Source organism: Zootoca vivipara, chromosome 3 (assembly GCF_965207765.1).
Source record: "Zootoca vivipara chromosome 3, rZooViv2.hap1.1, whole genome shotgun sequence".
Lineage (NCBI taxonomy): Eukaryota > Metazoa > Chordata > Lepidosauria > Squamata > Lacertidae > Zootoca > Zootoca vivipara.
The window spans coordinates 50,834,086-50,860,428 of record NC_142586.1 but is presented as its reverse complement, the minus strand read 5'-3'; the positions used below and the strand labels follow the sequence as shown (position 1 = coordinate 50,860,428).

Below are 26,343 nucleotides of genomic sequence, written 5' to 3'. Positions count from 1 at the left end.
TAAGCGTTCATTCCTGTTATTTCTACAATTTCTACAATATACGACTCCTGTTGATATAAGACAGGCCATGGATGAGCAATATACTGTTACTAGCTAGCACAGGGGATCCCAAACTGTGGGATGTGAACTTCATTCCTGTGGTCTGCGGATTTGTGGTTGAAGGTGGGAGATGGCATAGAATCATAGATCATAGAATTGACCCTGCAGTCCCCCTGCAAGACTGTTCATGAAGCTATCATCTGCGCAAGTGCAATGGCTGTCTCAAATGCACACACCTCAGCTTAACTGTGAAGTGGCATATGCTTTCCTTGTGGATTGAAGCTGGTTTGAGGGGGAACGCATCGAACGAGTTTCTCAAGAAACTGCAAGATAGCTCTGCATTGTGGGAGGGCAGTGGAGGCAGACTGTGTACTGTTTATATGAGCAATGTGACTAAATCACTATTGAGGATATTGCTTTGCTGTGGTGATTGGTTATGTATAAAATGCAGATAGACTGGGTGAACCACTCTCCACTTTCCTTCAGGGTTGCTAACCCAAGTCAGCAAATCGCTGCTTGGTTCTTACATTCAGAGTTAGATGACTAAAATGAAAACATAAGCCAATGCATCACCACTTAGCTGCAAGTACTGCGAAATAAATCAAGCAGTTAGGTCTGGATATTCTGGAATTTTGTGGAAACCCCCCTTCCTCAAAAAATTAGGTTTGTTTTCTTCAGATCCAAAGAATTTTCTTATTTGTAACATGTATATTCCTCTTTTTCTTCATCTTATTCTTATAACAACCCTATAGGAAGAAGAAGATGAACAAAGTATGACAGCATGTTATTATTTATTACGGTATTTATTTAAAATTATTGGTTCTGAGGTTGCAACATAGATGGGCCCTTAATTTACGTATTAATTAAATTTATATCCCAGCCTCCCTCCCAAAGGAGCCCAGGGTGGCAACACCTAAAACAATACAATTATAAAAACAAATTTTCAAACAGCCAGAACAGTTTTAAGAATTAAGAATTTCTAAAAGCATTGAAAAATAACCAAATTCCTTCATGTCTAATAACTTCAAGGTGGCTGTGGATGGTATCTTCCACCCATTGCCACGTAATCGGGAACGTTTTAAATTTCTTCCTGAATCTTAAGAATGAAGGAGATGGGTGCACCTCAGCGGGGAAGGCATTCCACAATGTGGCCTGGCCATCTGGGAAAGATTCCTGGATTCCTTCTGAACATGAAATAAAAAAGTGCAAATTCATTGTGCAATGAAATGATCATCAGGTGAGGCACTGTCATCAAGGAGAGAGTGGTGTATGCGTTTGAGAGACAGCAACACACACACAGTGACCAAGACAGAAGGAAAAAAGAGCAAACCAGGAAATGCATACAAAAAAATAGTTTGTCCACAAGCAACTCAGCATATTAAAGCAACAAGGCAAGTTAGGTTGGTTATTCATTACCAGGAGCTACAATGTGTGCAGAGCCTCCCTTCTGCCAGAGTACATTTAAAGAGAATAAAGGGAATGAGGAGGTGCAAAGATAGGGAAGTTCAGCTGGAAGCTCTCTCTACTGTTTCTGTTTACCTGTTCTGTTGCTACTAGATTTTTTGGCCCCATACGTGACGATTCAGGTCTTTCTGTCCGATCAGAAGAGGAAGTGAAAAAATTCCCCTGACATGAACAATTGCACTTCAGTGCTCAGATTTCAGTCCTGAGCGTGGAGCTGGAAGGCAAGGAGGAAACCCTTATGGTGAAGAAGACTTGGAGGGGGAGAAGCAGAGAAGAGGACGCGTCCAGTGAGATCGTTTGCCTTTTGTACTAGAGGAAGGAGTCCTGGGACAATTTTTGAAATGACGCCGAATGGAAAAAAATGGGTGTGAAGGGATCGTGAATGCTTCAGGATAGGAAGAAGGGGACTGAAGGAATACAGGCCACAAGCAAGAAGGGGACAGAATGGGGAACTGCTGTCAGAAATATTGTGCATGTCTGGAGCCCTATATTCCTTGGCTTTTCAACTGTGGGACTGAGGATAAGCCTGTGGGGCCAGACCCCCCGGGCCCTATTCCTCCACCCAGCCCAGACCCACTGCGTCTTCAGACTTGCAAATATGTGGCCCTGTTTGATTACCAAGCCCGTACAGAGGAAGATCTGAGCTTCCAAACTGGAGATAAGCTTGAAGTGCTGGATAAATCTCAAGGGAGCTGGTGGTTTGCAAAGCTGCTGGTGGAGAACGGGTCTGCCAAGCATGGACAGAAGCGGCAAGGCTACATTCCTGCCAACTATGTGGCTCCTGACCAGAGCATTGAAGCTGAACCGTAAGTTCTGAAATGCATATTGTTATGTGGTACAGCTGACATATAGCAATATCTAGACTGAGAGCTGTGGGGGGTGGGGTTGGGGAACCAGGGCCGGCGCATCCATTATGCGAACTAGGCAGCTGCCTAGGGCACCAAAATGGAGGGGGCGCTGGCCAGCCTGCCCGCCGCCCGGTGCTGCCTGGCGTCACCTCCACTGCTCCTGTCACCTGTTGAGCGGCTTCAGGCCGCTCTCCTGAGGCGCGCGTGTGCCTCAGGAGAGCGGCCTGAAGCCACTCAACATCTGACAGGCGCAGTGGAGGCGGCCCCAGGCTTGCGCTCCCCGCGCAAAGCTCCAGAGGCGTGCGGGGAACGCGAGCCTGCGGCTGCCTCCTCCGCATGCTTCCAGATAACCTGTTTATTGAGCATTCATTCTGATTTGTATGCATGGAGATTTCAGAGAACATCCTATCAAGCAATTGTTATCCCACACTTTCTAGTGCATTTTCCCATCACTTTCATTGCCACAAAATCCTTTTTTAAAAATAAAAAAAACATGTTTGTTGAGCAAAAGTGCCAAATCCACTTTAAGTGTACAACCTGATTTTGCCAATATGCAGTTGCATCCCACCTGTGAAATAATGACAACCTGAAAGTGGTAATTTAGTAGTGACTTTTAATTAAAGCAACAGAGCAAGATAGTGACCTGGGTCAGATGTGATAATAAACCATGATTTATTGTGATGGGGATGAGCTGTAACAAGTCCGCCTCTGGCAAGACTGTGAGGAGGAAATTTGAGGTGTTCACTTCCTTTAAAAAAAATTAACCATAGGTTGTCATTTCATCCAAACCTTATAAACTGCAGGTAATCTTTATTATGGTTTATTAGAAACAAGCAGACTTCAGACGATGGGACACAAAGCTGTTTTGTTCAATCAACCAGTTAAGAATAACCACAGTTTAGGATTTGGTTGCACTGCTAAACTGCAACTTGTCCAAACCAGAAGTGAAACTTTTGATCTCCACACGGCCATACCAGTACTGCGAAATTGTGTGAGCCGGAAGTTCTCTGTGACTTGTTCCCATCACAGTAATGAAAGCCTATTGCCTACCAAGCAATGCTTAAGTTTTTCTTATTAACATATAAAGTCCTGAGCAACTTAGGGCCAGTTTACCTGAAGGACCACCTTCACTCTGTAGACCTTTAAGACTGATTAAGATATTCAGAGGAGGCCTTGTTGGCCACACAACAATCTGCAGATTGTCATCTAGCAAAAACATATAAATGGGCTTTCTCTGGGGTGGTGCTGTTGAAACGTCTCCCACCCCCATTATTTGGGCAGCATCAACAGTAGCATGCTTCCAATGTTTACTAAAAACACATCTCTTTGCTTAGACGTTTCCTGATCATCAATACTGGATTCTACAGCCGTATATTTCTTGATATTCCGATAGCTGCACTTTTGTAGTAGTTTTAATGGATATTTTCATGTTGTGAACTGCTTCAAGATTTCCCTAGCAGTAAGAAATAGAACACTATTTAAAATAAATAATAATAAAATATTGAGCCATGGTTTTCCATGACTTACAAACCATCACAGCACTGCTGGAATTGTGAAATGGTGCAAGCAAATTGACAGGAGTTCATAGGATTATATGCAATGCTGTTCTTCTTATGACAGATAGCCCTTTGAGCCAGTGGAGGCTTTTAGTCAGCAGGCAAGAGGGGGAGGGGAGTGATATTTTGCATATTCACTCTCCATCCCTGCAGCCCCATCCAAAAATCTCCAGGTTTGAAACAGCAGAAGGGGGTGAGTGCAGCGAGTACAGCAAATGGACAAAAAATAGTCTTCTTTTCCTGCCTCCAGTAGATTAAAAAAAAGTGTAAGAGGAGGGGCAGCCATGAGTATCACCCTTCATAAATAACATGGAGGTTTTATGTTCTAGAGCAGGGACAGCCTCAATATATGGTGGACTCTGACTTCCATCAACCCCCAACCACCATGGCTAGTGTTTCAGGGATGATGGGAGTTGTAGTCCAACAACATCTGGAGGGCACCCCATTGACTATCCCTGTGCTGCAGATTGCAACAGCAGAGCAGGTGCAGGATTCTCTGTAAGTCAGCATACTCGGAAACATCTGGGGAGAACTTGTCAGTGTGCGGATTCAGGAATTTCATCTTAATCTAGGGTTGCTATTAAAGGAATTAAAATGATAACTATCAACCTTAGCAGCTAAGCCTATCTATTTTAGACCTATAAAATATGAGGATTGTTGCTGTAGTTAAGAAAACTATAAACACACCACTGTATATCATTACACTGGAGAGATTTAATTGTAGCTTTATTGCAGCTTGTTTACATTACACCAAAGACAGTGTGTGATTTATATTTGCATGAGAAATAAGTGCTGTAGTAGCTTCCTTAATTCAACTTACAGTGGAACTCAGAGGTATGTGCTGAAAGTGGCTTGGGGGTGGGGAATACTCCATGGAATAGCGAGCAGATGTGGTTCCATGGCACTGACACATGTCTGCTCTCTGTTTAGGCACATGTTACGTTGCCGTATGTTTGGGTAAAATATATTAGGTGCTGCACAAAAGCAGTTAACTACCACGGGGCCCAGCCCTCAGCTTTGCAATCTAAGATACAGGCTCAGGAGAAAAGAGGAAGAAGTTATGTCATAGAGGCTGCAAACCTTTGGTGAATCCTACTCCAAATTAAATTGGCACAAAGATCATCTGAACTAGTAAATTGAATAAGGAACTAAAAAATACCTAGAAAAATTAACCGCCACTTTCTTTGTGCAGCAGCTGAGGTGTGGGGCATTTTAAGGGCTAAGAGGATAAGCAGTGAAATTGGGCTACACCCAAGAAAATGGGTACATGGGATTGCAGCCCTAGACAACAGTCCTATATCCAGAATCTTTGAAGTAAGACACTTTGAATTTAGAGGGAATTAGAAGATACACATAGCCTCTGTTCCCCTTTGCACTAATAAATCTGCTTGTTTTGTCTGCTGCAGAAAGCTGCAGGTGAGTGGACAGCTGAATATTGGCAATTAGTGGGCTGGGGATCTCTATACTTTTTTTTTTTTAGTTCTGCAAAGGAAAAATGAACAGGCTTTCAAAATGTTTAATCTGGCATAATAGCTGGTTGGCACTGAATGCTATTGCCACTCTCTCTGTGTTGTGACAGCTTGTTCTGCTCCATGCATCCAAGTTGCAATTCTGCAAGGCAAAAGTGCTTGGCCAGGAATGGTGGTGGTTGGAGTGGAGTATTGGGCCTTGCCAACAGAAGGTTTGGCTGCATGTGGAAATTGGGTGTTCTGCTACACAGTGGTGGGTGTGAAGGGTGCTAGAGAGCAATACAGCTTAGAGAAGACACATTACTCACATATGGCCAAAGCAGGGAGAGATGGGAGACAGGTGCAGAAGCTATGCTTTGCAGCAAGTATTTCCCCCCTCATTGCTTACCTGAGTGGGGAGCTGACTAGGCACCTGACCTGTTACTAAGGAATGAGATTTGGTGCTGGATATTTTGAACTGGAGACCCAAGAGGACTTGCCAGAGATGTAGGCAGAGAAGCGTTAGCAACGTGCTCAAATTTCCTTGTGTATCACAAGGCCAGTCCATTCTTGCAAAGTGCTCCCTTTGTGTGCAATGTGACCTCAAAGGGGTTGTGTGTGAATCACAAGTTGTGCAGGCTTGATCTACATATAAGTTTTGCACACCTTCCTAGATGAGAAACTTAGGAAAAAATTTAAGGCAGGGATGGGGAACCTGTGGGCCTCCAGATGTTGCTGGACTACAGATCCCATTATCACTCACCATTGGCTATTTTAGCTGGAGCTGATAGGGAATCTATCTGTTTAGGGAAGCTTTTAATGTTTAATAGATTATTTTATTTCATTTTTCTGTTGTAAGCCGCCCAGAGTGGCTAGGGAATAAATATTATTATTATTATTATCTGTGGTCCTTCAATATCCAACTTCCATCACTGGGATAAGCTGTGAAACACATTTCAGTCTCTTAAATTCATACCTTTAAACATGAGTATGGGGTATATAATAGGCTTGTTAACTTTAAAGTCAAAGAGGTAACTGTGCTCTTCATGCAGACAACATCCTGTTGGTCTCAGTAGCATGCTAGGGCGTTCTTGGTGCTGCCAGAAACACACCAGGTATGTATTGCTGGGTATTCCTGCAATGCTTGATACCAATTTGAGTGTGGGCAGATGATCACTTCATTATTTAGGGGAAAATGCTCATTTATGGGTGACCTTTTTGGTGGGAGAGAGGGCCTTGCATTTTTGAGCTCACCACTTCATTCACATATGGTATGCAGCTTTTAAAAACACAATTGATAGAAGTAGTAAATGACTTTCACAAACTACACATAGCACTTGTATGACTGTTTTCCTTGAGGGTTTTTTCTCCTAACCCAGCTTATCAATATCAGCTCTTCCAAGCTGCATCCCCCTGAGGGCAAAAGAGAGCCTACAGAAGGTAATTCTGATTGGATTTCGAAAGTTTGACCCTATGGTGCTATATAGAAAGATTTGTTTTTCTGCCAGTAAGCTTGTTTCCTTTCCAGTTCTCTTTCTCTGTATCTCCTTGGCAAATGCTTAAAATGAGTTTGCCAATATTTTCAGCTTTATAATGAAAACATCTAGAGTGCTTATTTCTGAGCAATATGATTTTCTTTTTAATGACTCGAACTATAGCAGTTTCCAGCTCTATCAATACATGTAGTTTTTTTTGATATAAATTAACTATTTGGTATGGTTGCCTTAAGTGTCCTAACATGCCTTGAATCACCAAGTTTTAATTTTAACTAGCATAACACAATTTAAACTTTTGAGAATATGCTCTTTCTGCTTCTGCTGCTTTCCTATGCCTTGCTTTTGATTATATTCAGCACTGCAAACAGGAACCATGGAAACCAACCTATCACCTGTCCTTGCTCTCTTAGTGCCAATTGTTTTGCCTAAACACGAAAATGTCCTTCTGCCAATGTATTATGGACAACAAATGTTAGCCAGCTGTACTGTTAATTTTAATAACCTAAACCATGGAGGGAGGGCTGTGACTGAAAACAACCCCACTTTTGTTTTCTAAAGTGGCCACACACACACACACACACAAACATAGTATCCCTTCAGGCTTGCTTTTTAATAAAGGCCTCTTTCAGCCAACATTCACTGAAATATGAGTTTAAGTATCAGTTGAATGTTACATGTCAATGAGAAGGCAGCAGAGGGCATGTGCACTGAGAATTAAGGTGGCAAAATCCTTAATTCCAGGTAAGCATGTACCTGGAAGTAAGCCTCATTTACCTCAGTGGGGTTGACATTTGTGTAAGTAACACAATGATCTAGGGTGCAGACACACCACACATTTAAAGCACGTTATACCCCCCCCCCAAATAATCCTGGGAAATTAAGTTTGTTAAAGGTGCTGGGAATTGTAGCTCTGTGGGGGGTAAACTGCGGTTCCCAGGATTCTTTGGGGGCAATCATGACTCATAAAGTGGTATAAGAGTGCTTTAAATGTATGGCGTGGGCACGGTATTTTACAGCAGAATATTGGCATTACAGAAAAGGAGAGTTTTGAGGAGTGATTTGAAGGAAGTAAAGGAGGCAGATCAAGGCAAAAGGGCAGAGTTATTTTGGGAAGCAGTAAACCTCTTAGTGGTGGAGCTGGATATGCAAATAACCCAGGTAGGGATGCACCATGATTTAGAGATAGCAGAGTGAAACAGCTGCTCCAAGGAAAGAAACAACTTTGCTCCAACTGAGTGGAATTCTGTCATGTTAATTGTATGCATTATATAAAAATGTTTAGACTGGATAAACATTGAACTTGTTTTCACTGTCCTGCAAATAAATCCTTTACAGTTGTGTGTCAACAATGCATGTCAAGTGCTTCTTTCCATGGAAGCTTGCTAATATTCTGGTCATTCAAAGATTCCCTGTGAGGGCCACTTTAGTCTGAATATCTGGAGATAGGAAATTAAATGTGGGAATTGGAATGAAGACTATGTCAGCTTAAAGAATTGACGTGTTTTTTCTTCCTTTGGTGACTTCAGAAAAATCAAGTATTAAAAATGTTCAGATAGGTTTTGCTCACAGTAGACCAAAGAAATGAATGAACTTAACTTAGTAATGTTCATTACTTTAATGGAGTATACTCTGAGTAAAACTTAGTTAAATACCACCCCAAATATTGTTGAAGTTGCACTGAGAAATAGAGGTTGTGAAAAATGGGGATAACTCGGATTCAATATGTAAGATAGTCTTAAATCTTGATGTTTGCGAGAATGTCTGGAAACAGTGTCAACTTCTTAGATTGTATGTGACCTAAGATCTAGTTATGACTAAACGGGTCTGAAACTATAAAGAATTACAGGTAGTTCAAGGACCTGCTATGCTCTACCATCAGAAAGAGAATCAAGAATGTTTTTATAGCCAAATGTGGCATTTTCCACATCTAAGGCTTTGTGGTTTAATATTAACAAGGCAATAAAGAGATTGCTTGACAGTAAAATACCCTTGATCTTCTGTTATTACAGTGACATATAAAATAATTGATAGGTACTGAAGATTGTTATGCTAATTGCTGCTAAAATTATCTATGCTAAGCACTAGATGGACCGGGAGTTCCCCACAACTGTACAATGGAAAACTAAAGTGCACAAGCAGGCAAATAGGTTCAAAGAACAGGTTTTGAAAGGTAAAGAAAAAGTGTAACATTTTAAATTAAAATCCACATATGTTTCTTAATTATTGGTGCAACAAAGCACGTACAGCAATTCACAATAATCATGCATTTAGTTTGTTATAGATCAATATTGATGATTTTTTGTATATGGATGCGTATCATGCATATGTATGTCCCTATAGATTACACAGTAATGACAAAAAGAAAAAAAAAGAGTGACAGTTGTATAATTTAGTAGCAATAAACGTCAGCTCCTATCTTCAACTGGAGGCAATATCTGTCATATATCCAAATGTACTTTGCCCTGCCTTGTAAACAAGGATTTAAAGAAATAAAACGAAATCAGCTGCATATTGACTTCTAGGAGCATGAGAACACAAGCCTATGCACGTCTACTCAGAAGTAAGTCTGAATGAGTTTTATGGCACTCCCATCGTGGCATGAGAGCTTTAAAATCAGACGAAATTATACAAGAAATTACTCTTTGAAAGAATGCAATATGTTAAACCTGATTATTCCAACAATTGCAAGCAGGCCATTCAGAAAGCGACTGAAGAAATTATGAATTCAGGTTGATATAATGAGATATGCTAGGCCAGTGTTTCCCAACTGGTGGTCCGCGGACCCCCAGGGGTCCGCGAGCTATGCCAGAGGGGTCCTCAAGATGCCAAGCCTCTGGCCCGCCGGAACCGGCGCAACTGCCGCCGCCGGTGCATGGGCGCCAAGCGAGCCCGGTGGATCAACCAGGGAGCCGCTGAAGGCCCCCCGGTGACCCCACCGAACCGAGGCTGAGTGTGCCCGGCCGGAAACTCAGCGGAACCCCTGAGCCTAGAGGCCCGAAACCGCCTTCCAGGCTGCGGACCCCACGGCGACCACGTGGGCGTCGGAAACATCCGGCGGAGCAAGCGAGGAGCCGCTGAGGCCCCCCGCAGGCCTGCCGGGCAGAAGCCGAGGGTGCCCAGCCGATGACCAAGCGGAGCTCCGTGGCCTGAGACCTCCCACCGCGCAACGATCCTGGGGGGCCTGCCTTGTGACTGCAGTCGCCATCACCCCTAGCTGCCCAAGAGGGTGAAGGAGCCCCCCCCAAGTGAAGGGCCCTGATCCCGCAGCTCCTGCGCGCCACACGGGGAGCCTCGTGGGGACCCGAAGAACAAAGGCTGCACCGAACCTGCTGGCGCTGGCGCTGCTACCGCCGCAAATACAGCCACCACCAGAGGAGGAGAAAAGAAGAGGGGACGACAGGGAAGAGAGGGCCCCACCACCACCCTCAACCCAGGTGAAAGGGTAGAAACCTCCCCCCCCTCCAGAGGGAAACCCCCCGACCCCCGGACGGCCATCATACCGCCACCACCACACCAACGCCCCCCCCCAGAAGGATAAAGAAGAGAGGAAAACAACTGAAAAATAAATAAAACCACTTTTTAATTTTAGGATTAGGAATTAATGGGGGTCCTTGTCACAATAGCGGCTCGATGAGGGGTCCTCGAGAAAATTTTGTTGGGAACCCCTGTGCTAGGCTACTTTTGTGAAGGAATTCATGCTTCAAAGCATGTACCATTGGAATAAGATTGGAATAAAGCTATGAATGAGGATCTCTGTGTAACTGGGGATGGGTGAGCACTGATGGGGTCATGACGTGGCCCTCTGAAAGAAAAAGTTGCCCCAGGACTTCTGGCCTAAGCTTTCCAACATTCTATGAGGTGCTCGAGAGAGAAAAATATCTCCAAGAACACCCTGTTGCCCATGACTGCTTTCCAAGATGGAATCTGTTTTCCTCAGATCTCTGTTCCACATTCTAGCCCCAGGCTTGAACTGGTATTTTAAGGGGAAATATATTTTTTTTCAGATGGAAAAAGTGAGATGAAATACGGAAATACTGAAGCCACTGCTTTTCTCAATGACTAGCATTGCTTCTTTGTGTACATGCTCTCCGTTTCCCTTCTCATACTCTTCCTTCTGTTTCCTGTCTTCACCTACATTGCGACCAAAAATAACTCTCCTTTATTAAGAAGCTTAAGTGGGTGGTAGTGATTAATACAGTGGTACTTCTAGTTACGAATGCTTAGAGTTACATTTTTTTCGGGTTACGAAAGATTTTAACCCGGAAGTGAGTGTTCCAAGCTCTTGGATCCCTTGCCATTGCCCGGAGCCTAGCCCGGACATCCGCAGGACCTACGGAGGCTCCGCAATCAGCCTCCAGCCATGGGAGCTTTCTGAGGCCTCTGCAACTGCCCCGAGCCAAGCCTTGACATCCACAGGATGCCCAGCAGGTCGCATCCCAGCCCCAAAGTTACGTAAGGAACACTTACCTAGTGAAGACAAAGAGCAGTGAAGCTGTTAAGAAACAAAGATGAGCCTGGGCCAAAAAGCCCTTTACCAATCCTTGCCTCACCCCCAGCTGTAGCAAGATGGGTGGTACCTAGCCAGGTAAGCCCACCTACCCTGTGTGTGTGTGGGGGGGGTGGAATGGAAAATTTTTGGATTCTGCAAATGAATTTTTTTAATGTGAGTCTGCCCTGTGCTTTTGTCTCTGCTTTGCTCCATCGTTTGGGGGACTTCTGGGGGACTCTGCCTTCTGCCATTGTTTTGGGGATCGTGTGGAACCCAGTTCAACTACTGGTTGATTGTGTGACTGCAGAAATGGATAAAAGCACCCCATCCAAACTGACTATCATTAGTGCACATAAGGAAAAAAAGAAAGTTATTTCCCCCCCCATCTAAAATACTCTTATTTATTTTATGGATCAATGGCCTTGTTAGACAGTAACATTCGTGTTAAATTGCTGTTTTAGGGGGTGTTTTTCATTGTCTGGAACGGATCAATCCACTTTCCATTACTTTCAATGGGAAAGTGCGCTTCAGGTTAAGAACGCTTCAGATTAAGAACGGACTTCCGGAACCAATTAAGTACTTAACCTGAGGTACCACTGTAGTCTCTAGATGTCATGCTTTAAATGTGCAGATACCTCTTATTTGTTGTTACAATAATTGGGTTATTCAGCTGCATGGATTGGACCAACAAGCATGATTAATAACCTTACATATCAACTGGATTATGTACAAAGAATAATAAATTATGCAGGCCAACATAGCTGTCTCTGAAAACTTGAAGGACTGGTTTTCTGCAGATCAAAAATGAGTTTTGATTATGAGAATTAAGTGATCAAAATAGTGTGTGATCTGTTTGTGTACAGTACTTTAAAAAACCACCTCTTCTTTAGTGGGTCCCTTCAGGCTTTTGTCTTTCCTTTGGTAATACAGTGGAATCTCAGTTTATGAACACCTTGGTTTACGAATTTTCGGTTTACGAATGCCACGGACCCATCTGGAACGGATTAATTCACTTTCCATTACTTTCAATGGGAAAGTTCGCCTCAGTTTATGAACACTTCAGTTTATGAACAGACTTCTGGAACCAATTACACCCATGCTTCGGGTTAAGTACGTTTCAGGTTGAGTACTCTGCGGACCTGTCTGGAACGGATTAATCCACTTTCCATTACTTTCAATGGGAAAGTTCGCTTCAGTTTATGAACGCTTCAGTTTAAGTACTCCGCGGACCATCTGGAACAGATTAATCCACTTTCCATTACTTTCAACGGGAAAGTTCGCTTCAGTTTATGAACACTTCAGTTTATGAACAGACTTCCGGAACCAATTGTGTTCATAAACCGAGGTACCACTGTACTAAATGGCAGAGGTTTTCATAAAATTTCTGGAAAAAATCAAGTGGCATTGCTTAGTGGGTTTTGCTTAAATCAGACTAAGGACTGTTTCCTATGGTTCATGCTTTTTTATCAGTGATCACGCTACAGGAAATAAATGAACAAAGTTCACAAATAAATGGAAGGGCGTAAATTACCTTCAAATAGAGATGATAAGTTAGGATAGTACAAAGGTGTATTGGCACAATTAATGGCATAAGATAAGAAAAAAGGGGAAGGATTACAATGTCATTCCGTAAATGTGTTCACATTAAAATGTTGTTTTTTTCCTAATCACCTGCATATGGAATCATCCCTAAAATGAGGAACAATCAAATCTAGGGATTCTGGAGAATCTTTTTATCATTTCCACCCTGGACTCTTGAACTCAGTTCATGAATCTAGTCAATATGAGCTCTTGGATATGGGTTGGTATGAAGGTTTCGGTTTAATGTTCTGCCTTGGACCATGTTTCTATCCAGGAACTGACAATTCACTCTGGTATGTTTAACAACAGCAGTGCTGTAGCTGGAATGATGGCTGTCGAGACAATAATCCCAAGGATCTTATCTGAAAATTATTTCACTTTGGGACATTCCCACGATGGATGAAATAATTTTCCAACTATATTGCTGCCTCTCCAAAAAGTTCAGGACAGAAGATTATTGATCTATGCAAGTGGAGGGGCTATAGTGCCACCTGTGTATCAGTTTCAGTTTCTCTTAGGTTTGAGTTGAGGATACAGCCATTTAGGTGGCAGCACTAAAAGCCCTGTGCTACACCACCCTGTAAACTGTGGAGGCAAGTTCTTTCGTTTGGAGTCCTGCTATATATGATGCTAGTGATGAGGTGCCCTAGATAGAGCAATGAATAAGTGTAGACATCCTTGGCCTGTGTCGCTTCTGCTAGCAGCTACTAAGCATACCACATAAAAAATACTGGCGGTTCCCAGATACCAATATCCAGTCATATTTTAATTAGTGCAGCTTGCCATTAAAAAGGCAAACCACCCTGTTCATATGTAGTCACCAGTCAGCTGAAACAATCAAGAAAGAGCTGCGATGTGCGTCAGAACAATACACTCAACTAAAAACAAAACAAAAGCCCTAACACCACAAGCAATTCTTGATTGCTAGATTCCTGTTCAAAGAGTTTTGACTGGTGTGCCAAGTTCTGAGCTTTGATATACAAAGGGCATCTCTCCGTCTCTCTCTGCCTCCATTTCAGCCACTTGACTTATAAATGATCTCTTTTCCTGGTATTAGAAGATAAAAGTAAAGCTGTAATGAAAACTCCCCTCCTCCCCACTTTTTTTTTTTTACTTTGTGTACGCTTTGGTGATCCAATTTTAGTCATGCAATTACATTTTATCTGTGTGAAGGCAACCCTACCATTAGCTGACAAAAATGTTCCCTGTGCTAGGCAAACAACGGCTCTGTTATAAATGCTGTTAAGATAGTTGCTTTAGATTCCTGTCTGCGCCTTCTCCCAATATGTGTCAAGCCCTTCGAAACTGATTTCCAATTAGGGCTAAGATAAAAATACCAACAATTCTCCGCTCCTTCTGTGCAATGCGAATATGTTTTTGGCACTCACAATTTTCGTTTATATTTGGGGAGCATTTGTGAGGGATGCCATCAACCCTGTGAACTGCTATACAGTTTCATCTTCATTCCTGTAAAATGGGATGCAAATCTGGGACGCCATCTTTCAGGTTCACACTTCCATATGAGTCACGTGACCCACATGAGATTGCCCCCCCCGAAAAATGCTTTTTCAGGCACAGCACACCAAAAAGTGCATCTCAACCTCCTCTCTCGTGTGTGCAGCGACAAATAAAGGCCACTTGAAATTCCACAGGGGGAAATTAGCAATACTACTACTACTACTACTACTAATTTATTATTTATACCCTACCCATCTGGCTGGGTTTCCCCAGCCACTCTGGGCAGCTCCCAACAGAATATTAATAATAATAACAAAAAAGTGATAAAACATTAAAAACTTCCCTAAACAGGGCTGCTTTCAAATGGCTTCTAAAAGTCAGATAGTTGTTTATTTCCTTGACATCTGATGGGAGGGCGTTCCACAGGGCGGGTGCCACTACTGAGAAGGCCCTCTGCCTGGTTTCTTGTAATCTCACTTCTCGCAGTGAGGGAACTGCCAGAAGGCCCTCAGCACTGGATCTCAGTGTCTTGGTTGAACATTATCATCAAGTTGATAATGTGCACATAGTCATAGTTTTCGTGCCCTCATATCCTTCTGGATCATCACATTGCATCATCCTGTTTGCTGTATTGACTTGTTGCTCTCACATTCCCATTGGAAACATAGATACTCTTTAGTATCTATGATTCAGGTACGTAGCCGTGTTGGTCTGATGCAGTTGAAATATATTTAAAAATTATCCAGTAGCACCTTTGAGACCAACTAAGTTTGTTTTTGGTATAAGCTTTCGTGTGCATGCATACTTCTTCATGGACTTCCATTTCATGCTTCTAGATTTCATGGTTCTAGATTCAGGTAGGTAGCCTCTTTAGTTGCTCGGGACCTGTAAGTACCAGTTGTATGAAGTGGCTCCCAAGAACACGCTTATAGTCCTCCTCTCTGAATATTATAGACACATAGGGCTCTCTTCACTGCAATGAGAACTGTAGCACTTCTTTATTCTAGCACCTCTTTCATCTTCCCTGCTCCATTTCTCTTAAAAGGGTGGTGAAAATGACATTTCTTTTATAAACTGTCACCTCTGCAATATTATGGAGAAAACAATGAGGTGTTTTGTAGATTATAGTTTTGTTTGTACTAATAGAAACTGGATCTATAAATCAATGTCATGAGAGGTGGGAAACTGAAAACTGTGAGTGAATCGTGTAAAACTATTTCCTATTTGCTAAGAAGGCTGGGCATGCCCTTATACTGAAACCAACATTCTTCTGACTTCACTGAGTCTGTTATTATTTCCTCATTCCTTCTAGAAACGTTACTCATAGTTGAATGCTTGTTAAAATAAATAAGTCACTGTCATTTTAAAGGCTTCCTTTTGGAATCCACTTTGCTTCCTGCTATATAGTCTACATTTGACAATCCACTTTTGACCTTTACATGGGAAACTCTCAGGAATTTCACCTGCCTATCCACCTGCAGTGCCAGAATAACACCATGGCTTGTGATGCCTACCGCTGGTATTGGACATGTTGGCATAATACAGCAAGTGTGCAGTCGCTGCAACAAGTCATATTTCCCATGATTGTGCTTTTTTCTGGTTTATGGCAAGGACAAAACTTTAGTTGGGTATGGGGTGGAGCTGCACTGATGTTGCTGCAGCTTACCTGGAGGTATCTGAGGAAGGGCAAGGGGAGCAAAGCTGGAGCTGTGCAGGTGCAGATATGGGAATGTTGGATTGGCTTTGCTGCTGCAACTTCACCAGGGGTGCAAGAGGGCACTGGATTCCATTCTGACCTGCATTTATCACACACACAGCACTGTTTCCATTCCAGTTTGGCTTCCAACAAAAGTGAGAACAATGTAATTCACCTCACTGCCTTTTGTGGCAGAATTTTACGTATTTAACTATGTTATCAATTACTACATTATTTCACACCATTCATTTCAACGCCATGGAAACAATGCAAATGGGGGAAAAGCATATTAATTGCACATTGTTTGCAGACTGAAAGCAACAACACTGCATCTCAGTTGTATTCACTGGAATGATTTCTGTTCTAGACGTGGGACAAATCGGCAAAGATCGACAATTGGCACTCTAGTTTCTGTTCGAATTCCCAGCCATTCCTAACCTGCACAGTCCCAACCTCACTGCCGCACTGCCCCAACTCCGTCTAGACGGAATGGACTTGCAAAAGAACCCATGTGAAACTGGCAGGGATCAGAAAAAAGGCTAATCCGTCAATTCCTAGGGGATGGGTGGTTGAAGGCATAAAAGATATATAATGGCTTGGTTTGTTTGATAATAGGAACCATCAGGCATGGAGGGAGCAGTTGCAGTATGACCTGGGTGTGATGTCAGCACAGGAAAAATGCTGGGGTGTAATGTTCGGCACTCCCTCCTGCAAAACTCAGGTTGTAAACATGTGTCAAAATTTCTTAAAGACACTAGTCTCCACTGGGCCTCATTTAAAAAGAACACCAACCCTGGTTAAGCTCCAATTTTGCTATCATTCAGCAACGATTGAGGTGACCCCAATACCATTTGGGGGTATGGCCTTTCTCCCTTGCATAGGCCATACAATAATAGCCATCTGTCCCATCAGCAAAGAAAGAGGCAGATAAACTACAATCCAGGTCCACCACCATGTCCTGCTTGTTTCTCTTTCCTCTTTGGGCTGGTTCTCTCCATCACAAAACAGACAATGTGAAGACTGGATGTACCAGCAATTCAAAGTTGTTTGGGGACTGACAAATCTGTTTATATTTGTATCACTCTCTGTGCTCTGAAAGAGGTGAAGGATGGAGGAACTTCTAAACCTTCTCAAGTGTGTGTGTGTGTGTATGTGTGTGTGTGTGAGAGAGAGAGAAACTTGAATAATTGTGTGTGTGTGTATGTGTGTGTGTGTGTGTGTGTATTTACATAAGGCTGTATGTAAATACTGTACTGTGAATACTGTATGCAAAATTTAATGTCTGCCAGCCACTTGTATTTTCTCTCTTTTAACATTTTGTATGGTTAACCACAGCTTGCTTCTTCTCACCTTTACTATTCATACCTCAGATTGTGTACTGTTTATCAAGAGTGATAGGTTACTTATTCCTTACATATTATTGAATTATATATTATTGACTAAAGAAATAAAAAAGAAATATAAGAGTGATAGGTATATAATTTGGAGTAAAGCTTTGTTCTAAGGTCAATAGCAGTATTTTGTACTGTCCAAAAATGCAGTGAAATGTTTGTTTTAATCTGTTTTGTGATTTGTTTGGTTGTGTGTAAATGTTTTAAATCAGCTACCGCATACCCAGATGAAAATCAGCAGTGAGGCAGTAGCCTTTACCTGATGCTGCTGCTGATAAATAATAATAATAACTTTATACCTGCCTTTCCTCGCTGATGGGACTCAAGGCACCTTACAGATAAAAACAAGAATTGCTAAAAAACATAGAAAAAAGCAATCATTAAAAACACTGAAACATTAAAAGAATTAAAACTGTATCCATTTACCTGATCTCCCATCACTGAAGCTTAACTTGCCCATGGGGCAAATGTACCACTGGGACTGTAGCATTGGCTCTGCCACTGTGTTTTCACCACGCTGGCCTTGCCCCTATCCTTCTAAATAAGATGTAGTGACACTGGTAATGGGAATCAGGCAAAGTGCCACCACCCCGCTGACCACTACTGATGAAAATTAATGCATTACCCAGCATTCCTCAATTACATTTATGGTTAATAGCCGCTTCTTTACTTTAGTATCCTTGATCTCTAAAACCCCTCTCTAAATGTATTAATGGTGCTTGTTACTGATGAGCTTTGTTAACAGATTCTAAATAGGTCATTTTAAGTATTGTTTTTATTGTAATGGTTGTTTTATAAGGTACTCTGGGCTCTGGGCAGGATAAAAAAACAAATGCATAAAGAGTAACCTTTGCATCTGTTCAATAAGCCCATCCATTTTGTTTCCAGCTGCTCTTCAAGCGCCCAACACAAACATAACTTTGGCCATTAACTGGTTTTCTTTCTGTTTTAGGTGGTTTTTTGGTGGTATTAAACGAGTGGATGCTGAGAAACGGCTGCTATATCCTGAAAATCAGGACGGCGCTTTCCTAATCAGAAACAGCGAAAGTCTAATGGGTGACTTCTCCCTTTCAGGTATGATTACTATTTTCTCTTTCTTCTTTCTCCTGGTACACACACACACACACACACACACACACAGAGAGAGAGAGAGAGAGAGAGAGAGAGAGAGAGAGAGAGAGAGAGTCTTGACCTCATTTCTCCTGGGTTTATTCATGAAAAATCTCTATGATTATTTCTTTCACAAAGGTACATGAACTGGCAATAACTGCTAGAACTTAATAACTTTTAAAAAAAATTTAAATTTTTTTGGGGGAGGTGCTTATAATTAAATATGTGAACTAACAGTGCAAGCTTATACTTACCTGCTCTTAAGTAAGCGCCACTGCATAGGGCTCACCCAAAATATTTTGTTACCTGCAGTTGACGATAAGATGGCAGCTTCAGCTTTCCATTGCGAATTTTTTTATGTCTAATGTTTTACATTTTTTTTTAATGTGCTGTAAGCCACCCAGAGTGGCTGGGGAAACCCAGCCAGAAGGGTGGGGTATAAATAGTAATGATAATAATAATAATAAATTTCTTCTTCCATGTACTGAAGTCGACTAGACTAGCATTTGAAACTGATTTCAATCCATCACACTCTGAGTTGGATACTCTGAAGTTGGGGGAAATAGCATTTTCTGATCCAAAAAGTAACAAACTCAGTGCACATTTTTATTGGTAGTCTTTACATCTCCCTTTAATGTCACACTTGCCATAAAGTAGCAACAATGGTTCCTCACTTTGCCAACTGTGGTGGTGTCTGAAAGTAGATATAATTCTGTAGCAGAATCAGAACCAGCCCTACCAATGGGCAGAATGAAATGACCGCCTCAGGCAGCAGATGCTAGGGAATTACAGCAGCAGCAGCAGCAGCTACCTAACTATGGCAAAGCTGTGTGTGTCAGGTGGTGAAGCTGCCATCTTATCCTCAACTACAGGTAACAGTTGAGGGTGAGCCCTATGCATAATGACTCCCATCAGTTCTTCCACTTCTCCTCATGCACCCTCTAGCGGCCCCACCATGCATATGGGAAAAGTGCTTTAATATAAACATAGGTAGTTCATTACTGTTCAATAGACCCCTAACGTATGTAACCTTCAAATTTGATCTTCATTCAGATTCTCTGCATAATAGTACCATAAAAGCATATGAATTACAGTGCACGACTAAAGACTTGGGGGAGACTCTAAAATAATATACTCCGTATGACACCTATACACTCTCTAATGGTATTTTGAGATAACTGCAAGCTTGATAAAGCTTGGCTGCTTAAGGAAGATAGGGCTAAATATTCATTTAAAACAATATACAATCGCTGGTGTTTAAAAACTCACTTTCCATGAAGACCCCTAAAGGTGCCTGCCAACTGTATGCAAATAGTATGGGTTGCCAGTTGGGCCCTTGTAATGTGGGATGAGAGCTCCGATCACATAGACTCCATCTATGTGTACACCCTGTACCTTTAAGAAACATTTGAAGCCCATTTTGTCTCACAGTGAATTCTGGGTAATGTAGTTTATGCCTCATAGAGTTAAAATCCCCAGCAATTCTTAACAAACCACTGTGCCCAGAATTCTTTTAATGTGCTTCAAAGATATAGTGTGTACACACCTGCCACTCCGCTACTGACAGTCATCGAGGTCCGAGATTACGATGAAGTTGGAACTAAGCATGGCATATGATGCCATATATTACGCACATTGCCTAAATAGTGCATGGCACTTAACAGCTGTAACCTCCTGGCATTTGGGAGCTTGGGTGAGCATGGAAAGCCCCAATGCATAAAGTGTTTGTTTTTAGGTTGTTGTTTTTTTAAATTGATTTAATATTTCAACCTTTGAGTCCTCTTTGGGTTATAAATAGGGCTACTGTACCCCAGAGGTGTCTAAAAATAACTCCTATTGGAAGTATAATGTGCAATAATGGTTGGCTTGCCTTTCTGAATGGATATATATATATATATATATATGACAGAATCATGACATTTGCCTTATCAGACAAGAATATACACATGTGTGTCTCCGAGATTAGTATGCATATAAAATTATTTTGTACCATTTTACTAGGGGCCATGTGGTACCATATGCAAGTAATAAAGGTGAAGGGACCCCTGACCATTAAGGGTTGTGGCGCTCATCTCGTGTTATTGGCCGAAGGAGCCGGCGTACAGCTTCCAGGTCATGTGGCCAACATGACTAAGCTGCTTCTGGCGAACCAGAGCAGCACACAGAAACACCGTTTACCTTCCCGCTGTAGCGGTACCTATTTATTTACTTGCACTTTGACGTGCTTTCAAACTGCTAGGTTGGCAGGAGCTGGGACCGAACAAGTAATGCAAGTAATGCATAATGGTAAATAAATAGGGATATAAAGGTCTTACAGAGCAAGCAAAATTATAAGAAGTCAATCCTTATTTCAAGCTTCATTCAAGAGCATGGCTATTTCCAGCTGAGGAAGCCCATGCCTGGCAGAGGGAAAACAAACCTTTAAAACAGAGTTTAACTTTGTCGGGGGGTTCCCAGTTGCATCCACTAGAAACATATGTGTTGTATTATTATTATTATAGTGGTACCTCGGTTTAAGTACACAATTGGTTCTGGAAGTCTGTACTTAACCCGAAGCGAACTTTCCCATTGAAAGTAATGCAAAGGGGATTAATCCGTTCCAGACGGGTCCGCAGAGTACTCAACCTGAAGCGTACTTAACCTGAGGTATGAGTGTAATTGGTTCTGGAAGTCCGTACTTAACCTGAAGCGTACTTAACCTGAAGCAAACTTTCCCATTGAAAGTAATGGAAAGTGGATTAATCCATTCCAGACGGGTCCACGGCATAGCTGCCAAGTTTTCCCTTTTCTCGCGAGGAAGCCTATTCAGCATAAGGGAAAATCAATTAAAAAAAGGGATAACTTGGCAGCTATGGTCCACGGAGTACTTAAACTGAAAGTACTCAAACCGAGGTATGACTGTATTATTATTATTATTATTATTATTATTATTATTATTATTATTATTCCTCTATCATTACATACCGGTAATACACTATTCAGGGCATAAGCTCCTAAGACTGGGTCACTGGAGACTCATTTAGGAGGAAAGTTTCCTGGTGGGATACTTGACTATACTATATTATGATGTGTGTAGTTTTTATGCAAATCTTCACAATGCCTTCCTTAGGGGAAGGGTCGTAGCTCAGTGGAAGGGGATCTGCTTTGCTTGTAGAATAATTCAGGTTCCATCTCTGGCACCTGTGGGTAGAGTTGGGAAATGTTCCGTGCCTGGATGCTAGAGAGCATCTGTCAGTCAGAATGGACAACACTGAACTACAGTGGCACCTCTAGTTACGAACTTAATTTGTTCTGGAGGTCCGTTCTTAACCTGAAACTGTTCTTAACTAGAGGTGTGCTTTCGCTAATGGGGCCTCTTGCTGCCGCTGTGCCACTGACACACAATTTCCGTTCTCATTCTGGTAGTTCTCAACTCGAGGTAACTCTTCCAGGTTAGTTGAGTTTGTAACCTGAGGCGTTTGTAACTCGAGGTACCACTGTGAATGGCTCAACATCCTGACTTGGAATAAGGCAGTTTTTCCTCTGTTCCTTCGTTTTTATTTTTCTAGTACGGGACGGGAAGGTTGTGAAGCACTATCGAATCCGACGTCTGGAGAATGGTGGCTTTTTTGTGACGAAAAGGAAAACTTTCCCAACCTTGAATGCTTTTGTCAGATACTACAGTCGTTCCAGCGACGGGCTGTGCGTAAAGCTTGGGAGGCCATGTGTAAAGGTAGAGCTAATTCAGGACATTTTTGTTTCAAAATGGAGTGAACTTTTGATGATTGAATTGATAAGTACTTAACCCTCCTTCCAGCCATGATAATAGTTTAAGAAATCATACATAACTGCACCGTGACATGGGATGGCATATCAATGATAATGAAAACAGGAGAGCCATGCATTGTTTGAGAAATAATTGTGTGGCCTGGGGAGAACATGCCAGCATGTTACTTATGAAGTCACAGTATAAACCCATATTGAGATGGAATTGCCACCCTTATGACTCTAGCTGTCTATATGTACTGACTGAAAAACAAGAACTCAGAACCCCATCAGATTCCTACAGGCAATATTTCGTTATTCTAATCTAAAAGCTTGCCTGGTTCTCTCTCTCTCTTCCTAATCTAGGGATATAAGAATCTTTCAGATTCTAAAAGAAGTATCTCCATTATCCTCCTCTGAACCCATTCCAATCTGTCTACAAAGTTGAAGTGACCACAACCAAAAGCAAATCCCCCTGAGACAAAAAACACACAACTCTGGTTCACATCAGAGACCCTGCTGTGTGCCCATCTATGAAAGCCATCAATTTGGTGGGTATGGAGGAAAGGGCTTCCTTGGCAGTGGCCCCACAACTGTGAATTGGCTTCTAAGCGAGATCAAGCAAGCCTCTCTCCACCCACCAGATTTTCAAGCAGCATCTGAAGGACATCTGTTCTCTGCCACTGTTACGGTGCAGTTTTAAGTGGGCTGCTAATGTGGCAATGTTGTTTTATGCTGTTTATATTGTGTCTCACAGCTGTGCTGGGCAGACTGTAGCTTTTATGTATTGGCAAATGTTAAGGTTTGGGGCTGTTTTATAACTGAAAGTTTAAAATTGCGCTTTGCATTGTTGCTCTATGCTCTGCTTGCCGCTTTGTGAGGAGATCCTTCTAAAAAGCGGAATTAAAATTAATTTTTAAAAGTAAAGAAATAAGTCAAATGAAGATGGAACATACAGTACAACAGTGTTGCCTATGATTGCATGCACAGCTTTTGATTATCCTTGAAAAAAGGTCCTATCTCCTGAAAGCAGCACAGATTGCATGTAAACAAAAGAAACATTTTCAAATAATGTTAATTTTCAAACAGTGTTAATTAATAATAAAGGTCTTGTAACTGTAACTTGGGCAACTACCCCTTGATTTCTATGAACCATATTGATTCTGCTACACAAGTTGACTTTTCTTATTTTTGATGGGACAGCTAAGCATTTGAATCCATACAATTATATCGGGGGAGTGGGAGACACAGCAGAATGGATCCTATCCTTTCCTGTCAACATATGCAGTTTGCAGGTCTGTGCCACTCCCTACAACAGGCATCCCCAAACTGCGGCCCTCCAGATGTTTTGGCCTACAACTCCCATGGTCCCTAGCTAACAGGACCAGTGGTCAGGGATGATGGGAATTGTTGTCCAAAACAACAATAATATAAATCCTCAAAAAATGGGTCAGTACTGGCGTATAGCCAGTGTGGTCACAGGAGAAGGGATGGTGCTATGGCTTCTGTTGTAATGTGAAGAACCCAACAGTAAACAGTGCAGTCCATCCGTCACTCCCTGTTTCTGCCCGTTTGCACTGCAGGGGACAATTGTGGGACCAGGAAGAGGTACCAGCTCTTGATATCTTTGAAACTGAAGTGTCGAAATGATGCTTCCCTGTTTCTCAAAAAATAAAAATAACATAGAAAATGGAGATTGGCAGCAAGGAAGTAGCTCTGGCCTTTAGCGTCTGCTGTCCAAAGCAATAGTTTCCTTCTGCTTCATCATTAAGACCGGACCTTCCTGTTTTCCTGGGAGGAAGTGCCATATAGAGAGGCACCTGGCTGCTTGTGGGAAGTTCTCTTTGGTTTACTGCCCCCACGTTCTGTTTAGCACACACTCTCTTAAATCGGCATACAGTACTTGGATAGATAAAGTTGTTTTGGTTGTTGTTGTTTTTAAAAAAGAAAAGCACATAATTTATGTGTGCCATTTTTAATCCTACGCAGACAGAAGTTCCAGCAACTTACGATTTGTCATACCAAACTGTGGATCAGTGGGAGATCGACCGAAATTCTCTACAGCTCTTAAAAAGACTAGGTTCTGGCCAGTTTGGCGAGGTCTGGGAAGGATTATGGAACAATACCACACCGGTGGCAATTAAGACACTAAAACCAGGTATGTCGAAGAACACCTCTGACTATTTCACCCTCAAAATCTGCATAAAATCTAAATATAGGAACATGGTGTGTACCCTTGGGCAGGGCGTCGCTACGTAGCACGCATGTGTGGCATCGCTACATATAATGCATGTGGCGTACATAGTGATGCCGCACAAGCAAGCTACATAGCGGTTTGCCGGCGGCGCGGTGCCAGGGTCCTCTGCTCGCGACTGCAGCCGTGAACGGAGGATCCTCCACATGCGGCTGCGGTGGCGTGATGGCTGCTCGCGCCGTCACGGTGGGGCACTGCCTTGTCACCCCCGGAGACGTGGCACCGGGAGCGCACCGCCCCCCCCACCCCCATTGCAATGCCACTGACTTCAATGTATGGATGGTTGACACTGACAAACAAATTGAAAATGCTGTTTGTAGCCTCATTGTGTATACTGCATTTCCTGCTTATTCAAACATTGAATTTGATTATTCTGCTAGCAATTTTTATTTTGCTTTTGGTGCAAAAGATCTTACACAATCAAGAATGAAGGACAAATAGATTCACCACGGGAGTAGATGACGGAAATAGAACTGGTTCATCTTCTGCTCATGGCAGATATTATTTTAAAGCATATAATGGTTCTTTTTCTTTATGTTCTTGAAAATGCGCCCAGAACCGCAGCTATTTACTGTTAATATAAATTTCCATCAGCCTATCTCCTCCATTCTTTTAAAAGCTCTTATGTACAAGGATATCAGTCTGGAGTGCCTTCTTAGATATGTGCACGAGCTTTTGCAAAGCCAGAGGGGCTTTTTCAGTTCTCTATCCAAGCAACATTTTTTTTCCCTTCTCGCCCTATGTTGTGAGTGCCTTTTTAAACTTAGGGGAGTGAAAGCTTATGATGCAATATAATGTTTGGAAAAATACCCTTTTTTTGGATCAAGGTTAGGGGATTCCTCTGAACCTGGTGGGGCGAGGGCTCATTTGGTCTCTTTTCAGGGCTTCTCACCTATTTGATGATCATACGTTTGGAGAATCTAGTTGCTCCATTTATCACAATTTTCAGTTTTGCCAGTTATTTAGCCATGCACTGAATGAATAGCCTAAAGCAAGCCACTTTCCCACTTATGAAGTAACAATACACCACACATAAGGATAAATGAGAGAAGCTTGCAGACACCACGTGGTGTTTACTAGGACTAATACTGGTATAAGGCAGCTGTGATCGTTTGCACTTGCATAGCATCAATGTCAACAGATAATGATTTTAGGAATACAGTATAATAGTGTTGTGCAATTGTATCTGCATTCCCTATTCAACAGGCAACATCTCTTGCTTATGTATTTACTTATTCTCAAAAACCTAATAAAAATATTTCAAAAAAGGTGGGAATGGAGAAACAAATGCGAATGTAGCCATTTCTAGTGGAATCCCTAAACACTCCACCCACCAATCATGACATTGTGTACTGATGCAAACAAGGAACCAATCAACACACAGCTGCAACATCATGATTATATTGGCCTAGAGCAGGGGTAGGAAATATCAGGCCTTTGGACTTCTCAGTGTGGCCCCCACAATTCTCACCAAACCACTCCCTCCAAGCCAAACCCTTCACTGGTATAGCTTTTGCACCCTCCAGAATTGTTTATGCTGGAACGTATCATTGAAGCCTGATAGCCCTTCTTGTTTGCCTGGATGGTAAGTAGAGAGGGGTATCTGGCTGTATGGAGTCCATTATAGTTTCCAATCCTCTCAATCATAAATTCTCTTATATCTATTTGCAGTGCTAAAATGTGATTAGTGACATGACATTTTGGGCAGAGCGATGGTACAACTGAAGCTAGTGGCCACAGGATTTCACTTTAGTTTTTATTAAAGAGAA

General features: G+C 42.2%; 2 protein-coding genes across 2 annotated transcripts in view; one reads left to right on the top strand and one right to left on the bottom strand.

Moving 5' to 3' along the window:
* Window positions 1-1,701, bottom strand: part of NT5DC1 (5'-nucleotidase domain containing 1) — a 98,379-nt gene extending 96,678 nt beyond the window's left edge. Inside the window, exon 1 of the mRNA XM_088666014.1 lies at window positions 1,579-1,701. Within this exon, the coding sequence (XP_088522140.1) occupies window positions 1,579-1,611 (33 nt within the window). The 5' untranslated portion in view covers window positions 1,612-1,701. The remainder of the gene's footprint in view (window positions 1-1,578) is intronic.
* Window positions 829-26,343, top strand: part of FRK (fyn related Src family tyrosine kinase) — a 37,942-nt gene continuing 12,427 nt past the window's right edge. The window contains exons 1-4 of the mRNA XM_035109118.3: window positions 829-2,309; window positions 18,419-18,540; window positions 22,125-22,288; window positions 24,310-24,478. Of these exons, the coding sequence (XP_034965009.1) occupies window positions 1,948-2,309; window positions 18,419-18,540; window positions 22,125-22,288; window positions 24,310-24,478 (817 nt within the window). The 5' untranslated portion in view covers window positions 829-1,947. The remainder of the gene's footprint in view (window positions 2,310-18,418; window positions 18,541-22,124; window positions 22,289-24,309; window positions 24,479-26,343) is intronic.